At 44.1% G+C, this 17,448-nt stretch overlaps 1 protein-coding gene across 4 annotated transcripts in view; it reads left to right on the top strand.

Annotated features, from left to right (window-relative positions):
• The window catches only part of LOC137535393 (zinc finger protein 182-like), a 90,502-nt gene extending 73,441 nt beyond the window's left edge, over positions 1 to 17,061 (top strand). For 3 of the 4 annotated variants that reach the window (XM_068257228.1, XM_068257226.1, XM_068257225.1), the window contains one exon: positions 3,785 to 5,571. In XM_068257228.1, coding sequence (XP_068113329.1) covers positions 3,785 to 5,187 — 1,403 coding nt within the window. In that variant the 3' untranslated portion in view covers positions 5,188 to 5,571. Of the gene's footprint in view, positions 1 to 3,784; positions 5,572 to 16,469 lie in introns of those variants that run through there. The other variant, XM_068257227.1, reaches the window with a different exon arrangement.
• The last annotated feature ends 387 nt before the right edge of the window (positions 17,062 to 17,448 follow it).

Below are 17,448 nucleotides of genomic sequence, written 5' to 3'. Positions count from 1 at the left end.
CAGTGATTGCTTCCATATAGTGGCTTGTATTTTATCATGTCTTGATGTTGAGTATATTTATAATTTGATTTTAACACTTGGATGCGTTTATATCTTAGTTCTTTAGGTTTGTGAAGATATGCCTCAATGAGTATCTTATAGGTGAGTAACAATCATGTTTGATTTCCAATTGTCCCTTATCTGCACTTTATTGCACAGTTCACTTTGAGGTGCATTAGCACCTTGATATGCACGTAGCACTTTGTTTCATATTATATGAGCACATATAATTACCTAACATATCACCTTACACTTTACACTTATTGCATAATGCTGGAAGTGAGTAAACAGCATATTGCAATTATTAATTTATTTGTATTACTTGAATTATAATTATATTGCATATGCTGTAAGTGAGTATACAGCAGGATGCAATCATTGTTTCACTATCACTATGCATAAGTCACTTTTTACATATTATCTCATCTGTCTGGACTGGAGGTGAGTAGCAGTCCAGATACGGATATAGATAGATCACAGAGAGTATATATGGTGTCATGCAGGTCACGGCTCAAATTTGCTACAAATAAAATCTAGGTGACTGTGATTGGAGTTATTTAATTTTTTATTGTTCACAGATGGACTAAAATCAAGATGATTTAACACAATGGACGTCAACGTATTTGCACTAAGCACTTTTTTTGATATTTATATTTTTTATGTCACAGATTCGTTTAAATTAAGAGTTATTTGTTTATATATTTTTGCACTACATATATGTTTAGAGTTGTCATGTTTTTAATGTCACGAGTATACACCTTCTTACCCATTTTGGCATAAGAATCAATTTGTATATTGAGATAGAACTTTTTAATTAGTTAAAAGATCTCCAGGTGGCGCTGTCCGACTGGCATTTCTCTTTTCTTGCTCACAAATTATACTCTCCAAATATATAAATTAATATTTCATCTTGTTTGAATCTTAATTATCATACTACATTATTAATCAATCGTATTTATTTATTATATCACTAGCCCGATATATGGGCAAAAATACTCCGTTCTGAATATTACTGTCTAATATTAGTGCGTCATTTGAAACGCACAAAAGCCTTATGGTTACTCATGGCATGGCGCCGGTGCGTCATTTGGAACGCACGGCGCGGTGACATCATGGGGCGTGGCCACGCCCATCAGGAAGTAACCAGAACGGATGCCGCGCTAATACGCGCTGCATAGGAACTTTATAAGGGGGCTTTCCAGCCCTAATTCTTTTATCTCCGAGGAAGCAGAGGGGTCTGCGGAACATGTGAGATCTAGCAGGGGTGCTGGCCAGGCTGTCGATACAGGGACCTTTGGTGGTAAGCTTCCTCCTTTCTCTTATCCACCCTTCATTTACTCTGGTGGTTTTACTCTCCATATAGCCGGCAGAATAGTTTACTGGAGAAACATTGATAGGAGGATTGCTTGTACTCTTATATATATGCATGTATTCACTTTAAGATTGGTCTCTGTTACATTGTACAATATTATACTTTATTTTGTGGCTGATGACCATTATTGTATGTGTCATTCTTTGCTGTGACAGCTAGCCCGTTTCCCCTGCTATGTGTTTTATTTTTGTTTTTAAAGGGATAAGTCCCTAATAAACTTGTTCATATTTGCTGGTACCTAGCGTATTACAATTTATTATTATCATTACTTGCTATATGGATGGCTTTCTTTTTTGGTTTGAGTTATTACACTATTTAAATGAAGTCCCTATTACAATGTATGGCAACAATATTTTATTTGGAAATTAAGGTGTATTTTTTCAGTTTTGCGTCCTTCACTAATTACAACTGCTTTTTTTTTCAAAACAAATAGTAACATACCTTCAAGACATACATATAAAAAAGGTTGAGTCTCTAGGGTAACTATTTATGCTATTTTTTGTATAAAAGTGTTTTACTTTGGTATCTATAGGAGGAAAGGTAAGGGGTTAATAAATGGTTACTTTATGTATTTTCCTTTAACCCCCCCCCCCTCCTAGTGGTGTTTAATCCTAAGACCCCCTGGTAGTGCCTAACTTTACCACCCCCCCCTCCTCACCCAGTTGTGCCTAATCCTAAGTCCCTCCTTTTTTATGTATAAGTTTAAGTAAGTTTGTTGAAAAATGATAATTTGTAACATAGGTGAGTGCCTAACCCCAAGACCCCCTGGTGGTGCCTAACCTTAATCCTCCCCTTAGGTGGTGCATAACCCTAAGATGACCTGGTTGTGGCTAACCCTAAGACCCCCCCTGGTGGTGTGTAACCTTATCCCCCCTGGTAGTGCCTAACCCTAAGACCCCCCCCTGGTGGTGTGTAACCTTATCCCCCCTGGTAGTGCCTAACCCTAAGACCCCCCTGATGGTGTGTAACCTTATCCCCCCTGGTAGTGCCTAACCCTAAGACCCCCCCTGATGGTGTGTAACCTTATCCCCCCTGGTAGTGCCTAACCCTAAGACCCCCCTGATGGTGTGTAACCTTATCCCCCCTGGTAGTGCCTAACCCTAAGACCCCCCTGGTGGTGTGTAACCTTATCCCCCCTGGTAGTGCCTAACCCTAAGACCCCCCCCCCCTGGTGGTGTGTAACCTTATCCCCCCTGGTAGTGCCTAACCCTAAGACCCCCCCTGGTGGTGTGTAACCTTATCCCCCCTGGTAGTGCCTAACCCTAAGACCCCCCTGATGGTGTGTAACCTTATCCCCCCTGGTAGTGCCTAACCCTAAGACCCCCCCTGGTGGTGTGTAACCTTATCCCCCCTGGTAGTGCCTAACCATAAGACCACCCCTGATGGTGTGTAACCATATCCCCCCTGGTAGTGCCTAATCCTAAGACCCCCCCCCCTGGTGGTGTGTAACCTTATCCCCCCTGGTAGTGCCTAACCCTAAGACCCCCCTGATGGTGTGTAACCTTATCCTCCCTGGTAGTGCCTAATCCTAAGACCCCCCTTGTGGTTTGTAACCTTATCCCCCTTGGTAGTGCCTAACCCTAAGACCCCCCCCCCAGTGGTGTGTAACCTTATCCCCCCTGGTAGTGCCTAATCCTAAGACCCCCCCTGGTGGTGTGTAACCTTATCCCCCCTGGTAGTGCCTAATCCTAAGACCCCCCCTGGTGGTGTGTAACCTTATCCCCCCTGGTAGTGCCTAATCCTAAACCCCCCCACCCCCTGGTGGTGTGTAACCTTATCCCCCCTGGTAGTGCCTAAGCCTAAGACCCCCCTGGTGGTGTGTAACCTTATCCCCCCTGGTAGTGCGTAATCCTAAAACCCCCCTGATGGTGTGTAACCTTAAATCCCCCCTGGTAGTGCCTAATCCTAAGACCCCCCTTGTGGTTTGTAACCTTATCCCCCCTGGTAGTGCCTAACCCTAAGACCCCCCTGGTGATGCCTAACCTTAAATCCCCCTGGTGGTACCCATTCCTATATATGTTTTGTTGAGAAACAATCATTTGTAACAGGTGAGAATAGCGGAAGCTGCTCGTTGTTAAGCAAAAAGTTGAAATTTAAACTTTTTTTTTTCTGAGAAAGCATATGGAACAGTTTTAGAAACAATTATACAGTTTTAGAAATAATTATTTGTTCAATAATGGGTTATTGTAATCAATACATTTGCTATACAAATTAAAGATGACACATGATATACAGTAGTTTTTTTTTTATATTGAGGCGGAGCCCTTTTTATTCACTTAGAGAGTAAATAGAGAAAAGATTTGCATCGATGTGAATGGGGTGCCCGTTTTTAATAGGTGCCATTATTACTTCTACCTCTCTCTGTATCCACAGACTGTACAACGGATGATGATGTCACTGGACAAGAGTCTCCTGCAGATGTCCTGGTTACCCCAAATATTCCCCCAGACTCCCCTCCCCTGTCTAACCCTGAGGGGCCTCATACCCAGCACAGCTCTCCCCCTGCTGGAGGGTCTCATTCCTGTTCCACCTGCGGGAAATGTTTTGGGCGTAAATCAAGTCTTGTCAGACATGAGAGATATCACACTGGTGAGAAGCTCTATTCATGTGCTGAGTGTGGGAAATGTTTTGTTCAAAAATCAAGTCTTGTCATACATGAGAGATATCACACTGGTGAGAAGCCCTATTCATGTGCTGAGTGTGGGAAATGTTTTGTTCAAAAATCAGAGCTTGTCATACATGAAAGATCCCACACTGGTGAGAAGCCTTATTCATGTACTAAGTGTGAGAAATGTTTTGGGTGTAAATCATACCTTGTCAGACATGAGAGATGTCACACTGGTAAGAAGCCCTATTTATGTGCTGAGTGTGGGAAATGTTTTGCATTAAAATCACAACTCCTCAGTCACGAGAAATCTCATACTGGTGAGAAGACATTTTCATGTACCGAGTGTGGGAAATGTTTTGGGAGTAAATTAAGTCTTGTCAGTCATGAGAGATATCACACTGGTGCGAAGCCCTATTCATGTGCTGAGTGTGGGAAATGTTTTGTTCAAAAATCTGATCTGGTCATACATGAAAGATCCCACACTGGTGAGAAGCCTTATTCATGTACTGAGTGTGAGAAATGTTTTGGGCGTAAATCAGACCTTGTCAGACATGAGAGATATCACACTGGTGAGAAGCCCTATTCATGTGCTGAGTGTGGGAAATGTTTTGTTCAAAAATCAGATCTGGTCATACATGAAAGATCCCACACTGGTGGGAAGCCCTATTCATGTGCTGAGTGTGGGAAATGTTTTGGTTGGAAATCACATCTTGTCACACATGAGAGAACTCACACTGGTGAGAAGCCTTATTCATGTTCTGAGTGTGGGAAATGTTTTAAGTGTAAATCAAGCCTTGTTGTACATGAAAGATCTCACACTGGTGAGAAGCCGTATTTATGTGCTAAATGTGGCAAATGTTTTATTAAGAAATCACAGCTTGTCAGTCATAAGAAAAAACATACTGGTGATATGCCATATTCCTGTGCTGAGTGTGGGAAATGTTTTACACAAAAATCACAGCTTATCATACATGAGAAATCTCTCACAGGTGAGAAGCCCTATTCATGTGTTGAGTGTGGAAAATGTTTTGGATGTAAAGCAGGCCGTGTTAAACATGAGAGATCTCACATGGATGAGAAGAAGCCCTATCCATGTACAAAGTGTGGAAAATGTTTTGCACATAAATCGCAGCTTGTCATACATGAGAGAGATCACTCTGGTGACTAGTGTTGGGCGAACACCTGGATGTTCGGGTGTTCGCGACGAACTCCGAACATAATGGAAGTCAATGGGGACCCAAACTTTCGTGCTTTGTAAAGCTTCCTTACATGCTACATACCCCAAATTTGCAGGGTATGTGTACCTTGGGAGTGGGTACAAGAGGAAAAAAAATATTTGAAAAAGAGCTTATAGTTTTTGAGAAAATTGATTGTAAAGTTTCAAAGGAAAAAATGTCTTTTAAATGGGGAAAATGTCATTTTTCTTTGCACAGGTAACATGCTTTTTGTCGCCATGCAGTCATAAATGTAATACAGATAAGAGGTTCCAGGAAAAGGGACCGGTAACGCTAACCCAGCAGCAGCACACGTGATGGAACAGGAGGAGGCGCAGGAGGAGAAGGCCACGCTTTGAGACACAACAACCCAGGCCTTGCATGAGGACAAGAAGCGTGCGGATAGCAATGCATTTTGTCGCCATGCAGTCATAAATGTAATACAGATAAGAGGTTCCGTAAAAAGGGACCGGCAACGCTAACCCAGCAGCAGCACACGTGATGGAACAGGAGGAGGCACAGGAGGAGAAGGCCACGCTTTCAGGCACAACCCTGGCCTTGCATGAGGACAAGAAGCGTGCGGATAGCAATGCATTTTGTCGCCATGCAGTCATAAATGTAATACAGATAAGAGGTTCCGTAAAAAGGGACCGGCAACGCTAACCCAGCAGCAGCACACGTGATGGAACAGTAGGAGGCGCAGGAGGAGAAGGCCACGCTTTCAGGCGCAACCCAGGCCTTGCATGAGGACAAGAAGCGTGCGGATAGCAATGCATTTTGTCGCCATGCAGTCATAAATGTAATACAGATAAGAGGTTCCGTAAAAAGGGACCGGCAATGCTAACCCAGCAGCAGCACACGTGATGGAACAGGAGGAGGAGAAGGCCACGCTTTCAGGCGCAACCCAGGCCTTGCATGAGGACAAGAAGTGTGCGGATAGCAATGCATTTTGTCGCCATGCAGTCATAAATGTAATACAGATGAGAGGTTCAATAAACAGGGACCGGAAACGCTAACCCATCACAGATGTTCATTGTTCATGTTACTTGGTTGGATCCGGGAGTGTTGCGTAGTCGTTTCCAATCCAGGATTGATTCATTTTAATTTGAGTCAGACGGTCTGCATTTTCTGTGGAGAGGCGGATATGCCGATCTGTGACAATGCCTCCGGCAGCACTGAAACAGCGTTCCGACATAACGCTGGCTGCCGGGCAAGCCAGCACCTCTATTGCGTACATTGCCAGTTCGTGCCAGGTGTCTAGCTTCGATACCCAATAGTTGAAGGGTGCAGATGGATTGTTCAACACAGCTACGCCATCTGACATGTAGTCCTTGACCATCTTCTCCAGGCGATCGGTGTTGGAGGTGGATGTGCACGCTTGCTGTTCTGTGGGCTGCTGCATGGGTGTCAGAAAATTTTCCCACTCCAAGGACACTGCCGATACCATTCCCTTTTGGGCACTAGCTGCGGCTTGTGTTGTTTGCTGCCCTCCTGGTCGTCCTGGGTTTGCGGAAGTCAGTCTGTCGGCGTAAACTGGCTAGAGGAGGGGGAGGATGTCAATCTCCTCTCTAAAGTCTCCACAAGGGCCTGCTGGTATTCTTCCATTTTGACCTGTCTGACTCTTTCTTCAAGCAGTTTTGGAACATTGTGTTTGTACCGTGGATCCAGAAGGGTATAAACCTAGTAATTGGTGTTGTTCAGAATGCGCACAATGCGTGGGTCGCGTTCAATGCAGTCTAGCATGAATTGAGCCATGTGTGCCAGAGTCCTGCCAGAATCCTCATCATCCTCTTGTGAGCGTTGTGATAGTTGTTGTGATGCATCATAGTCGTCACCTTCTTCCTGGTCTGCTTCTGCTGACCATTCGCGCTGAATTGTGGAAGTCCAACGTGCACCACTCTGGCCCTCATCAGTGGTGGCATGAAATTCCTGCTCCAACTCCAGCTGTTCCTCCTCCTCTTCTTCGTCATAGCTGCTGGGGCCAGCATTTCCTGAGGCAGATGGCCTGATGTTTGTATCATCACGCTGATCATTTTCTCCTTCAGATTCCCCCAGTTATATCATGACAGCTGTTTCCTTGATTTTCAACATTGACTTCTTCAGTAAACACAGCAGTGGTATGGTAATGCTGACTGAAGAGTTGTCACTGCTCACAAGCAACGTGGATTGCTCAAAATTTTGGAGGACTTGGCAGAGGTCCAACATGTTGGCCCAATCGGATCCACAGAAGCTTGGCAGCTGTCCGGATGCGCCTCGGTACTGCGCCGTCATGTACTGGACCACTGCACTCTTCTGCTCGCAAAAGCGGGCTAGCATGTGCAGCGTAGAATTCTAGCGCGTAGGGACATCACACAGCAAGCGATGGGGAGATTGAAGCGCTTCTGCATCTTGGCGAGTACCCCCGAAGCAGTACTGAAATTTCTACAATGTTTGGCCACTCGTCGCACCTTCAACAAAAGATCGGCCACGCCTGGGTATGTCCTCAGGAACCACTGAACTACTAGGTTCATCACGTGCGCCAGGCAAGGGATGTGTGTCAGCTTAGCCAACCTTAAAGCGCGAATGAGATTACTCCCATTATCACACACAACCATGCCCGGTTTCAGGTCCAGCAGTGCCAGCCACAAATCCGTCTGTTCCTTTATTCCCCTCCAAATTTCCTCCCCTGTGTGCTGCTTATCCCCAAGGCAGATCAGCTTCAGCAACGCTTGCTGACGCATGCCAACAGCTGTGCTGCACTGCTTCCACCATCCTACTGCTGCTGGGTTAGCGTTTCCGGATGAGGTACAGCTTTGAGATGCGTTGGAGGAGAAGGAGTCAGAGAGGTAGGTGCTGCTGTTGTTATCCAGTGGGAGGGATGGCGGTGCAGCTGTTTGCGGCGTGGGCAACACCCGCGCCGTAGCAGGTGAGGAATCGCTGCCAGGCTCCACAAGGTTCACCCAGTGCGCGGTAAGGGAGATGTATCGACCCTGGCCGAACGCACTCGTCCAGGTGTCAGTGGTGAGGTGAACCTTGCAGGCAACGGCATTCTTCAAGCTTCGGGTTATTTTGCTGACCACGTGCTCATGCAACTCAGGCACTGCAGAGCGCGCAAAGTGGTAGTGGCTGGGAACCACGTAACGTGGGATGGCCACTGACATCATGCCCTTGAAGCTGTTTGTCTCCACCACTCGATATGGCAGCATTTCGCAGGCCAGAAGCTTGGCTATGCTGGCTGTTAGTGCCACGGCCCGGGGGTCATTTGCTGGCAATTTCCTCTTGCGCTCAAACATCTCCGACACAGACAACTGAACCGTAGGGCTGCACACTGAAGGGCTGTTGGTTGTTGTGTTTGATGAAGACTGGGAGACCTCAAGAGCACTATTCCGGAAAGTGACAGTGTCAGCGTCGTCTGATGTTTGTGAATGTTGTTGTGAACCACGCAATGGCTGGGCTACTGCTGCTGCTGAGGAGGGTCTGGTGGTGAGTCTGGTGAACCCAAGGGAGGCAGTGTTGCTGGTACCCTGTCCTGCCGCGTTTGCCCACAGAGTGGGATGTTTGGATACCATGTGGCCGGTCATGCTGGTGGTGGAGAGGTTGTTAATATTTTTCCCCCTGCTCAGGCGGGTCTTGCACACCTTGCAAATCACCATGGTACCATCCTCACTGCAGTCTTCAAAGAAAGGCCAGACTTTGGAGCACCTGCCTTGCTGGCGATTTCTGTTTGCGCCTCTTTTGCGTCTCACTTGAACTTCCATGCTTGTGGTGCCTGAAATTTCGCGCCGCGTACCTTGTGGCACAAGGCGAACTCGTGCAGCAGTGGGTTCTTCAACAGACTCATCTGTGCTGCTACGAAGGAGATGTTCTCCTTCACATACAAAATCTGGGTCTATGTCCACATTGTCCAAACCCTCCTCTTCCATCTCCTCAAACTCGTCATATGTCATTGTGGGGGGCCGCCGCCGTGGAGTAGAGCTCCCCAGAACAACCTCTGCGCAGTTCACTCCAACGTCGTCTTCCAGATCTTGTCGGCCGACCTCCTGCAATTGAAACCCCTCCTGCCCAACTTGCTCTGGGATTTGGGTTTCAAAGTCCTCGGACTCGCCTTGCATTTCAGTGCGCGGTGCATTTCCCACAGTAAATGGTTGTGAATCCGTGCACAACATTTCTGGCTGTTCCATTGACCTTTGAAAGGTGGAAGTTTGTTGGGCTGGGAATAGCTCCTGCGAATACCCCATTGTGTCCTGAGGAAATTCTTCGGACTGGTTATTTGGCAGTTGTGTGCGTGGTGTCGCTGCCGGTTGTGTCAGCTTTGTGCCCACTGGCTCCTTGTAACTGGCTGAGGACTCGGACCTCGTGCGTGATGTGCTGGTGCTGCTTAACCCACTGCTGGACGCTTGAGAGGTCATCCAAGTAATTATCTGGTCCTGTTCTTTTGGATTTGTGAGGGTTGATTTCCTGGACAACATGGGCGGTATTGAGTGGGTTTTCTTCGGTGCTCCACTGTGGCCTGTACGTGAACCGTCAGGGGAAACACCTCTTCCCTTGTCCCTCCCTCTTTCACAGGATTTCTTCTTCATTTCACTTATCCTTAAAGTACACGCTGACTGGCAGCAGTACAGTGGCAGTACAGAAATGCTATATAGCGGTGGGTGAGCGGTGTACTACTATTCCCAGCAGCGACACAGAGCACAATGCTATACAGTGGTGGGTGAGTGGTGTACTACTATTCCCAGCAGCGACACAGAGCACAATGCTATACAGTGGTGAGTGAGCGGTGTACTACTATTCCCAGCAGCGACACAGAGCACAATGCTATACAGTGGTGGGTGAGCGGTGTACTACTATTCCCAGCAGCGACACAGAGCACAATGCTATACAGTGGTGAGTGAGCGGTGTACTACTATTCCCAGCAGCGACACAGAGCACAATGCTATACAGTGGTGGGTGAGCGGTGTACTACTATTCCCAGCAGCGACACAGAGCACAATGCCATACAGTGGTGGGTTAGCGGTGTACCACTATTCCCAGCAGCGACACAGAGCACAATGCTATACAGTGGTGGGTGAGCGGTGTACTACTGTTCCCAGCAGCGACATAGAGCACAATGCTATACAGTGGTGGGTGAGCGGTGTACTACTGTTCCCAGCAGCGACACAGAGTGGCAGTAAACACAATGCTATACAGTGGTGGGTGAGCGGTGTACACAGAGTGGCAGTAAACACAATGCTATATAGTGTGAGTGAGCGGTGTACTACTGTTCCCAGCAGCGACACAATGACTGGGGGGACCCTGGCTAGCCTGGCTGGAGAGAGAACTACCCTGCCTGCCTACCCAAAGCTAAACCCACAGACAAATGGCGGAGAAATGACGTGGATCGGGTATTTATTTACCCGAACCACGTGACCCGTTCGGCCAATCATAGCGCTAGCCGAACGTTCGGGGAACGTTCGGCCATGCGCTCTTAGTTCGGCCATATGGCCGAACGGTTTGGCCGAACACCATTAGGTGTTCGGTCGAACTCGAACATCACCCGAACAGGGTGATGTTCTGCAAAACCTGAACAGTGGCGAACACTGTTCGCCCAACACTACTGGTGACAAGCCATTTTCGTGTGCTGAGTGTGGGAAATGGTTTGCGTTTAAATTAAACCTTGTTGTACATGAGAGAACTCACACTGGTGAGAAGCCATATTCCTGTGCTGAGTGTGGGAAATGTTTTGTTCAGAAATCACACCTGGTCAACCATAAGAAAACACATACTAGTTAGAGGCTATATTTGTGTGCTGAGTATGGGAAATGTTTTGGGCATAAATCAGACCTTGTGAGACATGGGAGAGCTCACACTGGTTACCTAGTTAACATAGGTATTTGAGATTAAAAAGACATACTGTACGTTCATCGAGTTTAATCAGAAAATTAGGTACAACACCAGCCTGCACCCTCCCATATCCCTGTTGATCCAGAGAAAGACAAAAAACCCTTACAAGGCATGGTCCAATTAGACCCAAATTAGAAGAAAATCCTTCCTGCCTCCCAGGGCTGTGGAGCCGATACATAAAAATCATCCGACTCCGACTCCTCAATTTATGAAACCACCGACTCCAGGTACCCAAAATGGCTCTGACTCTTCGACTCTGACACCTTAAGGTGGCCAAACACGATACAATAAAATGATCTGATTTTACGGCAATTCGATAAACATGATCTGATCTCAGGAAAAAAAATCGAAAGCTTTTTTTTTTTTTCATTCGACTGAAATATCCGATCGGATTTCCCTTTTTTTTTTTTTCCGATTTTTATCGATCCGGAATGCTGGAAATTTTTCTAAAGATTGTATGGTGTGTGTTTGTCAATTTATTAATATACACACCCTAGCAATTTTCTCAGTTTCCAATCATTTTTACAATAATTGGGGAACAATTAAACGTGTGTGTGGTACATTGTAACATTTCAAATATGACCAGTCTTTCAGAAAAATTGATTGCAATTCTTAAATTGAACAGATATTTTTAAAAAAAACTGTATGGTGTGTGACCACCTTTAGTCTAATACTTATTACCAGGGCTGTGGATTTTGTACAAAAATCATCCAACTCCGGCTCCTCAGCTTATAAAACCACCGACTCCAACTTAGACTCCAGGTACCCAAAATGGCTCCAACTCAGACTCGTCGACTTCAACTCCGACTCCACAGCCCTGCTGTCTCCAGGTGGCAATAAGAGAACATTTATTTGGATCAACACCCCCGGAAAATCCCTTGTAACTATAGCCATGGATGTCTTTGAAACTTCATCCCAATCATTAGCAGATACCCCCTTTCCTATGAGAATTTTTTTTTCCTCAAATGTATAATCAGGGGTCGCTGTATGGCTGATATTGTGGTGAAACCCCTTCCACAGTGTGATGTCATCATGACCATGGTGCTGACATCACATTGTGGGAGCCTTGTTGCACTGGGAGAAATAACAGCTTTTTCCAACTACCAAAAAAGCAGCATCTCCTTCCACAGATATCCCAGCAGTAAAGATTCGCCATGTCGTAAATGTCAAAATGTAAATCAGGGCGAGGAAAGCTTTTACAATGGGAAAACACTGACTAAATCATTTATAAATAATTATTGTAAAAATTAAGCATTTTTTTTTCATTACATTATGCTTACTGCAGTATTTAAACAATACCAGTTGCCTGGCAGTTCTATCTATTTGGCTGCAGTAGTGTCTGAATAACATCAGAAACAAGCATGTGGCTAATCTTGTCAGATCTGACATTAGGGTCAGAATTGCCTGATCTGCTGCATGCTTGTTCAGGGTTTATGACTAAAAGTACTATAGGCAGAGGATCAGCAGGATAGCCAGGCAACTGATAATGTTATTCTTATTGTTACAGTTGTCCTTTAAATGCAGTTATAGAATTTGCCATAATCCTTTAGATTGTAAGCTCACAAGGGCAGGGCTCTCTCACCCTTTTGTCTCTTGTAATTTGTTACACATTTATTTATATTAATTTTGTCACTGTAACGACTGATTCTGTATTTTGTACCAACTCTCTATTTCGTAAATGGCTGTATACCATTGTCTGTATTATTCTTTACCCCTTGTTTGTTTGTTACTTTTTACAGAGCCACAGAATATGTTGGCGCTTTATAAATAAATAATGATTACTTCCTGTAGTAAATACATTCTATATTTTAATCATACTGTAAAGAACCTGTTTGCAAATAAATGGTTTAAGCTATTTTCCTCCTTGAGCAGATCTTGTCCCATAGTCCTTTGCACAACTTTAGGGACAAAAAAAGCTCATCTGCCAAGCTTTTATATTGCCCGTTGATGTATTTATATATGTTAAAGGATACCCGAGGTGACATGTGACATGATGAGATAGACATGGGTATGTACAGTGCCTTGCACACAAATAACTATGCTGTGTTTCTTTTTTCTTTCTCTGCCTGAAAGAGTTAAATATCAGGTATGTAAGTGGCTGACTCAGTCCTGCCTCAGACAGGAAGTGATTACAGTGTGACCCTCACTGATAAGAAATACCAACTATAAAACACTTTCCTAGCAGAAAATGGCTTCTGAGTTCAGGAAAGAGATAAAATGGGTCAATAGTTCATAGATTTTAGCTCTGGCATACTTCAAAGAAGGTGTCATTGAGCAAAACCAATAAAACAGTTAAAACTTAAAAAGTAGATTTAAATATAAAATAATACTGTGGAATATCTTAAAAAGTCATTTTTAGGAGAAGGAAGATAGATACAATTGTTTATTTCATTCGTTTATTTTAGCCTCGGGTGTCCTTTTAAAGAGTTAAATGGGCAGTATTATGCTAGCATCCCAAGTCTTTATTTCCCTTTTAATGCATCACAAAATAGGATTTGCCAAAGCTGCTTAGCAATGAATATGATTATTTAACTTGTTGACGAATACTGCTAAGTCTTCCTCCAATCTTAATGTCCCCATCTGTGTCCCGTTTATTTTGTATGGTGCTAGACCAGGCATGGGCAAACTTGGCCCTCCAGCTGTTAGGGAACTACAAGTCCCACAATGCATTTGCCTTTGAGTCATGACTGTGACTGTAAGACTCCTGCAATGCATTGTGGGACTTGTAGTTCCTTAACAGCTGGAGGGCCAAGTTTGCCCATGCCTATGCTAGACCATTGGTACGACCAAAATGCATGACTTTACTTACCATTTTTAACATTGAATTTCATCTGCCATTTATGTGCCATATTGCCATCTTATCCAGATCCTTCTGGTTAGGAGCCCTATTCATTTGCTAAATGTGGGAATTATTTTGTTCAGAAATCAAACCTTGTCAGCTCTCACACTGGTGAGAAGCCCTCATCGTGTTATGAATGTAGGAAATGTGACATGATGAGATTAACATGGTTGCATACAGTATAATACTAAGCTTAGTTACCACTTTCATGTGATTTTTTTTTTTTTTTTGAAAGCAAGACAAGACAAGTTTATTGAGAAGCAGTAAATTGGGTACAGTATACAAAGAGAAACAGTAATTCAGAATCATAATTAACCACTTCACCACTGAGGTGTTTTACCCCTTGAGCACCAGAGCAATTTTCACCTTTCAGCGCTCCTTCCATTCATTCGTCTAGAACTTTATCATTACTTATCGCAATGAAATGAACTATGTCTTGTTTTTTTCGCCGCCACTTAGGCTTTCTTTAGGTGGGACATTATGCCAAGAATTACTTTATTCTAAATGTGTTTTAATGGGAAAATAGGAAAAAATGTGGGAAAAAAATCATTATTTTTCAGTTTTTGGCTATTATAGTTTTTAAATAATGCATGCTACTGTAATTAAAACCCATGAAATATATTTGCCCATTTGTCCCGGTTATAAAACCGTTTAAATTATGTCCCTATCACAATGTTTGGCGCCAATATTTTATTTGGAAATAAAGGTGCATGTTTTTCAGTTTTGCGTCCATCCCTAATTACAAGCCCATAGTTTATAAAGTAACAGTGCTATACCCTCTTGACATAAATATTTACAAAGTTCAGTCCCTAAAGTAACTATTTATGTTTTTTTTTTAATTGTAAATTTTTTTTATTTTTTTTTATTACAAAAAAATAATAATTAGGGAGTGTGGGAGGTAATGAGTTAATTTTTAGTGTAAAACTATTGTATTTGTGTATGAAAAATGCTTTAGGGTGTAGTTTTACTATTTGGCCACAAGATGGCCACAATAACTTTTTGTTTATGCGACCTGCAAGCGTACAGGAAGTATGCTTGCAGGAAGTGTTAGGAGGCTGGGAAACTGGTTTTTTTTTCTCACAATGATCACTGCTTCTCATAGAAGCAGCTGATCATTGTTGGGGCTTAGATCAACGAACGGGAATGTTTTTTCCCGTTCATTGATCTCCGGGCGAGCGGGCGGCGGCGTGCACGAGAGCGGGAGCGCGGGCAGCAGCGGGAGGTACGGATATCTCCGTCCCTGGGGGTGAAAGGATGGAAAAAGGGACAGAGATATCCGTACCACTGGGGGTAAAGTGGTTAAAGTGGTAACAAGGATCCAGTAGATTACTTGACATGCCTTTAGTATCGCATTTAACCCATAAAACCTAAACAACTAACAAAAGAAAAACAAAACACCAAAGCCTGTTATGATATTACAGCATATAAATCCAATGTGATCACTTTTTTAATGTTTTAATTGAAAGGGTTATTCAGGTGCTTTATTTATGTACATGAGGCAGGATCTGCAGGCACATGCAGCCACAGCTCACCTGAAGAGTAAATAAAAGCCAAAACACTTTTATCTGGCTGAACGAATATTCCTGATAACAAGATAGTGATGTAAAGATAATTATTTGTTTTTTGGGAGCTGAATGAACCAGATTTTCTGTCACACTGATATGGCTGCTTTTTACAATTTAAAATCATAATGTAAGCCCCGCTAAAGGGAAAATAAGAATGCAAGACTCCAGGAAAGTTCTTTATACTATTGTTCTTTACCTGCTGTGAGCTGCAGATGGGGGAATATTAGATGCTGCTATTCATCCAGACTGAACTGCAGGTGGATGGGTCAGAGCGGCACACCTGTCATGGGTATTCTGGCTGCATCACCAGGTTGGCAGGCCGTGACACCAACCACTATAAAGAAAGGATAGAGTTAGGTTAGCACAGTAATATGGGGAAAGCTTGGTTTATTCCATCAGTAGTCCATGAAGCTAGAATTGTTTTTTCGGCCATGGGGGGTCCCCTTACTCAAGGCACAATCCCGACAAATACAGAGTTGTGTATCAAAGTGCAAGCTGAAATACAACCAATGAGTAGAGCAACACCCAGAGACTGACAAGAGAAATGTCCCTCATGAATATGCATGAGAGTGTCTACAAGGGATCGGTAAGGTAATTGCTGTAGTCTCAGTTACCAGTGTTATATACAGATGTTGTTCCGCCCATGCCTGTCTCTAGGGTTCTGCCAGCTTGCAGATAACTGTGGCCTGCCAGAACTGAGTGGTTTATGCTGGTAGGTCAATCTACGCCCCTGGAAACTTCACTTAAAAAAGTGGTATAAATCCCGGCATTTCTTTTTTGCTCTAAAAGATTATTTACAGCATACAGTATAATATACTACCATCATTTGTTTATCTTTAGCAGAACAACTGTGCCTGTGGCCTCTCATTTCCTGATTATATTCCTTACTGTGGACACTGAAAGATTAAACCTCTGACATAGCTTTTTGTAGCCTTCTCATGAATCATGATACGGAACAGTTTTTTGTTTTCAGATCTTTGGAGAGTTGCTTTGAGGATCCCATGCTGTCACTCTTCAAAGGAGAGTCAAAGAGAAGCACAACTTGCAGCTGGCCACCTTTATTATTATTATTATTTAGTATTTATATAGCCCCGACAGCTTTCGCAGCGCTGTACAGAGTATATTGTCTTGTCGCTTAACTGTCCCTCAAAGGGGCTCACAATCTAGTCCCTACCATAGTCATATGTCTATGTATGTATCATGTAGTGCATGTATCGTAGTCTAGGGCTGATTTAGGGGGAAGCCAATTAACATCTGTATGGGTTTTTTTGGGATGTGGGAGGAAACTGGAGTACCTGGAGGAAACCCGCACAGACACGAGGAAAACATACAAACTCCTTGCAGATGTTGACCTAGGATTCGAACCGATGACCCAGAGCGCTAACCACTACGCCACCGTGCTGCCCACCTTACATACACCTTACATCTCATGGTTGGACACACCCATCTATGATTTCATATATGAAAGGTTTTTTATTAATGTGCTGTTTTCATTCATGTGCATTTACTATCACCTTGATATCAGGGTTGTTTAAATCCGGATCCGGGAGACATCCGGATAGTTCTGGCTGACGTCTTCTTCTGTCCATCCCTCGGCGCCTCCCACGATGCGGTCCAAGCAGCGGTCACGTAATTACAAACACTTCCTCCTTCCGGGTTGAAGGAGGAAGTGTTTGTAATCACGTGACGCGCGTGGAGCGTATCGTGGAAGGCGCCGAGGGACAGACGAAGAAGACGTCAGACAGGTAAGATTGACCTCCGCCCACCCCGCACAGGTTCACTGGGAGATATCCGGATAGCAACTATCCGGGTATCTCCCGGATCCGCATTTGAGCAGCCCTACTTGATATACAACAGCTAAAATGATATAAATTGCTCTTGTGAGAACATCTTACTCAGGATGGCAGGAAACTGGCATTAACACTTCAGAAGAAAATAAACAAAGTTGTAGG

This window comes from Hyperolius riggenbachi, chromosome 10, assembly GCF_040937935.1.
Source record: "Hyperolius riggenbachi isolate aHypRig1 chromosome 10, aHypRig1.pri, whole genome shotgun sequence".
In the NCBI taxonomy this organism is placed as follows: domain Eukaryota; kingdom Metazoa; phylum Chordata; class Amphibia; order Anura; family Hyperoliidae; genus Hyperolius; species Hyperolius riggenbachi.
The sequence above is the reverse complement of the archived record's forward strand: the minus strand, read 5'-3'. Positions and strand labels throughout refer to the sequence as shown.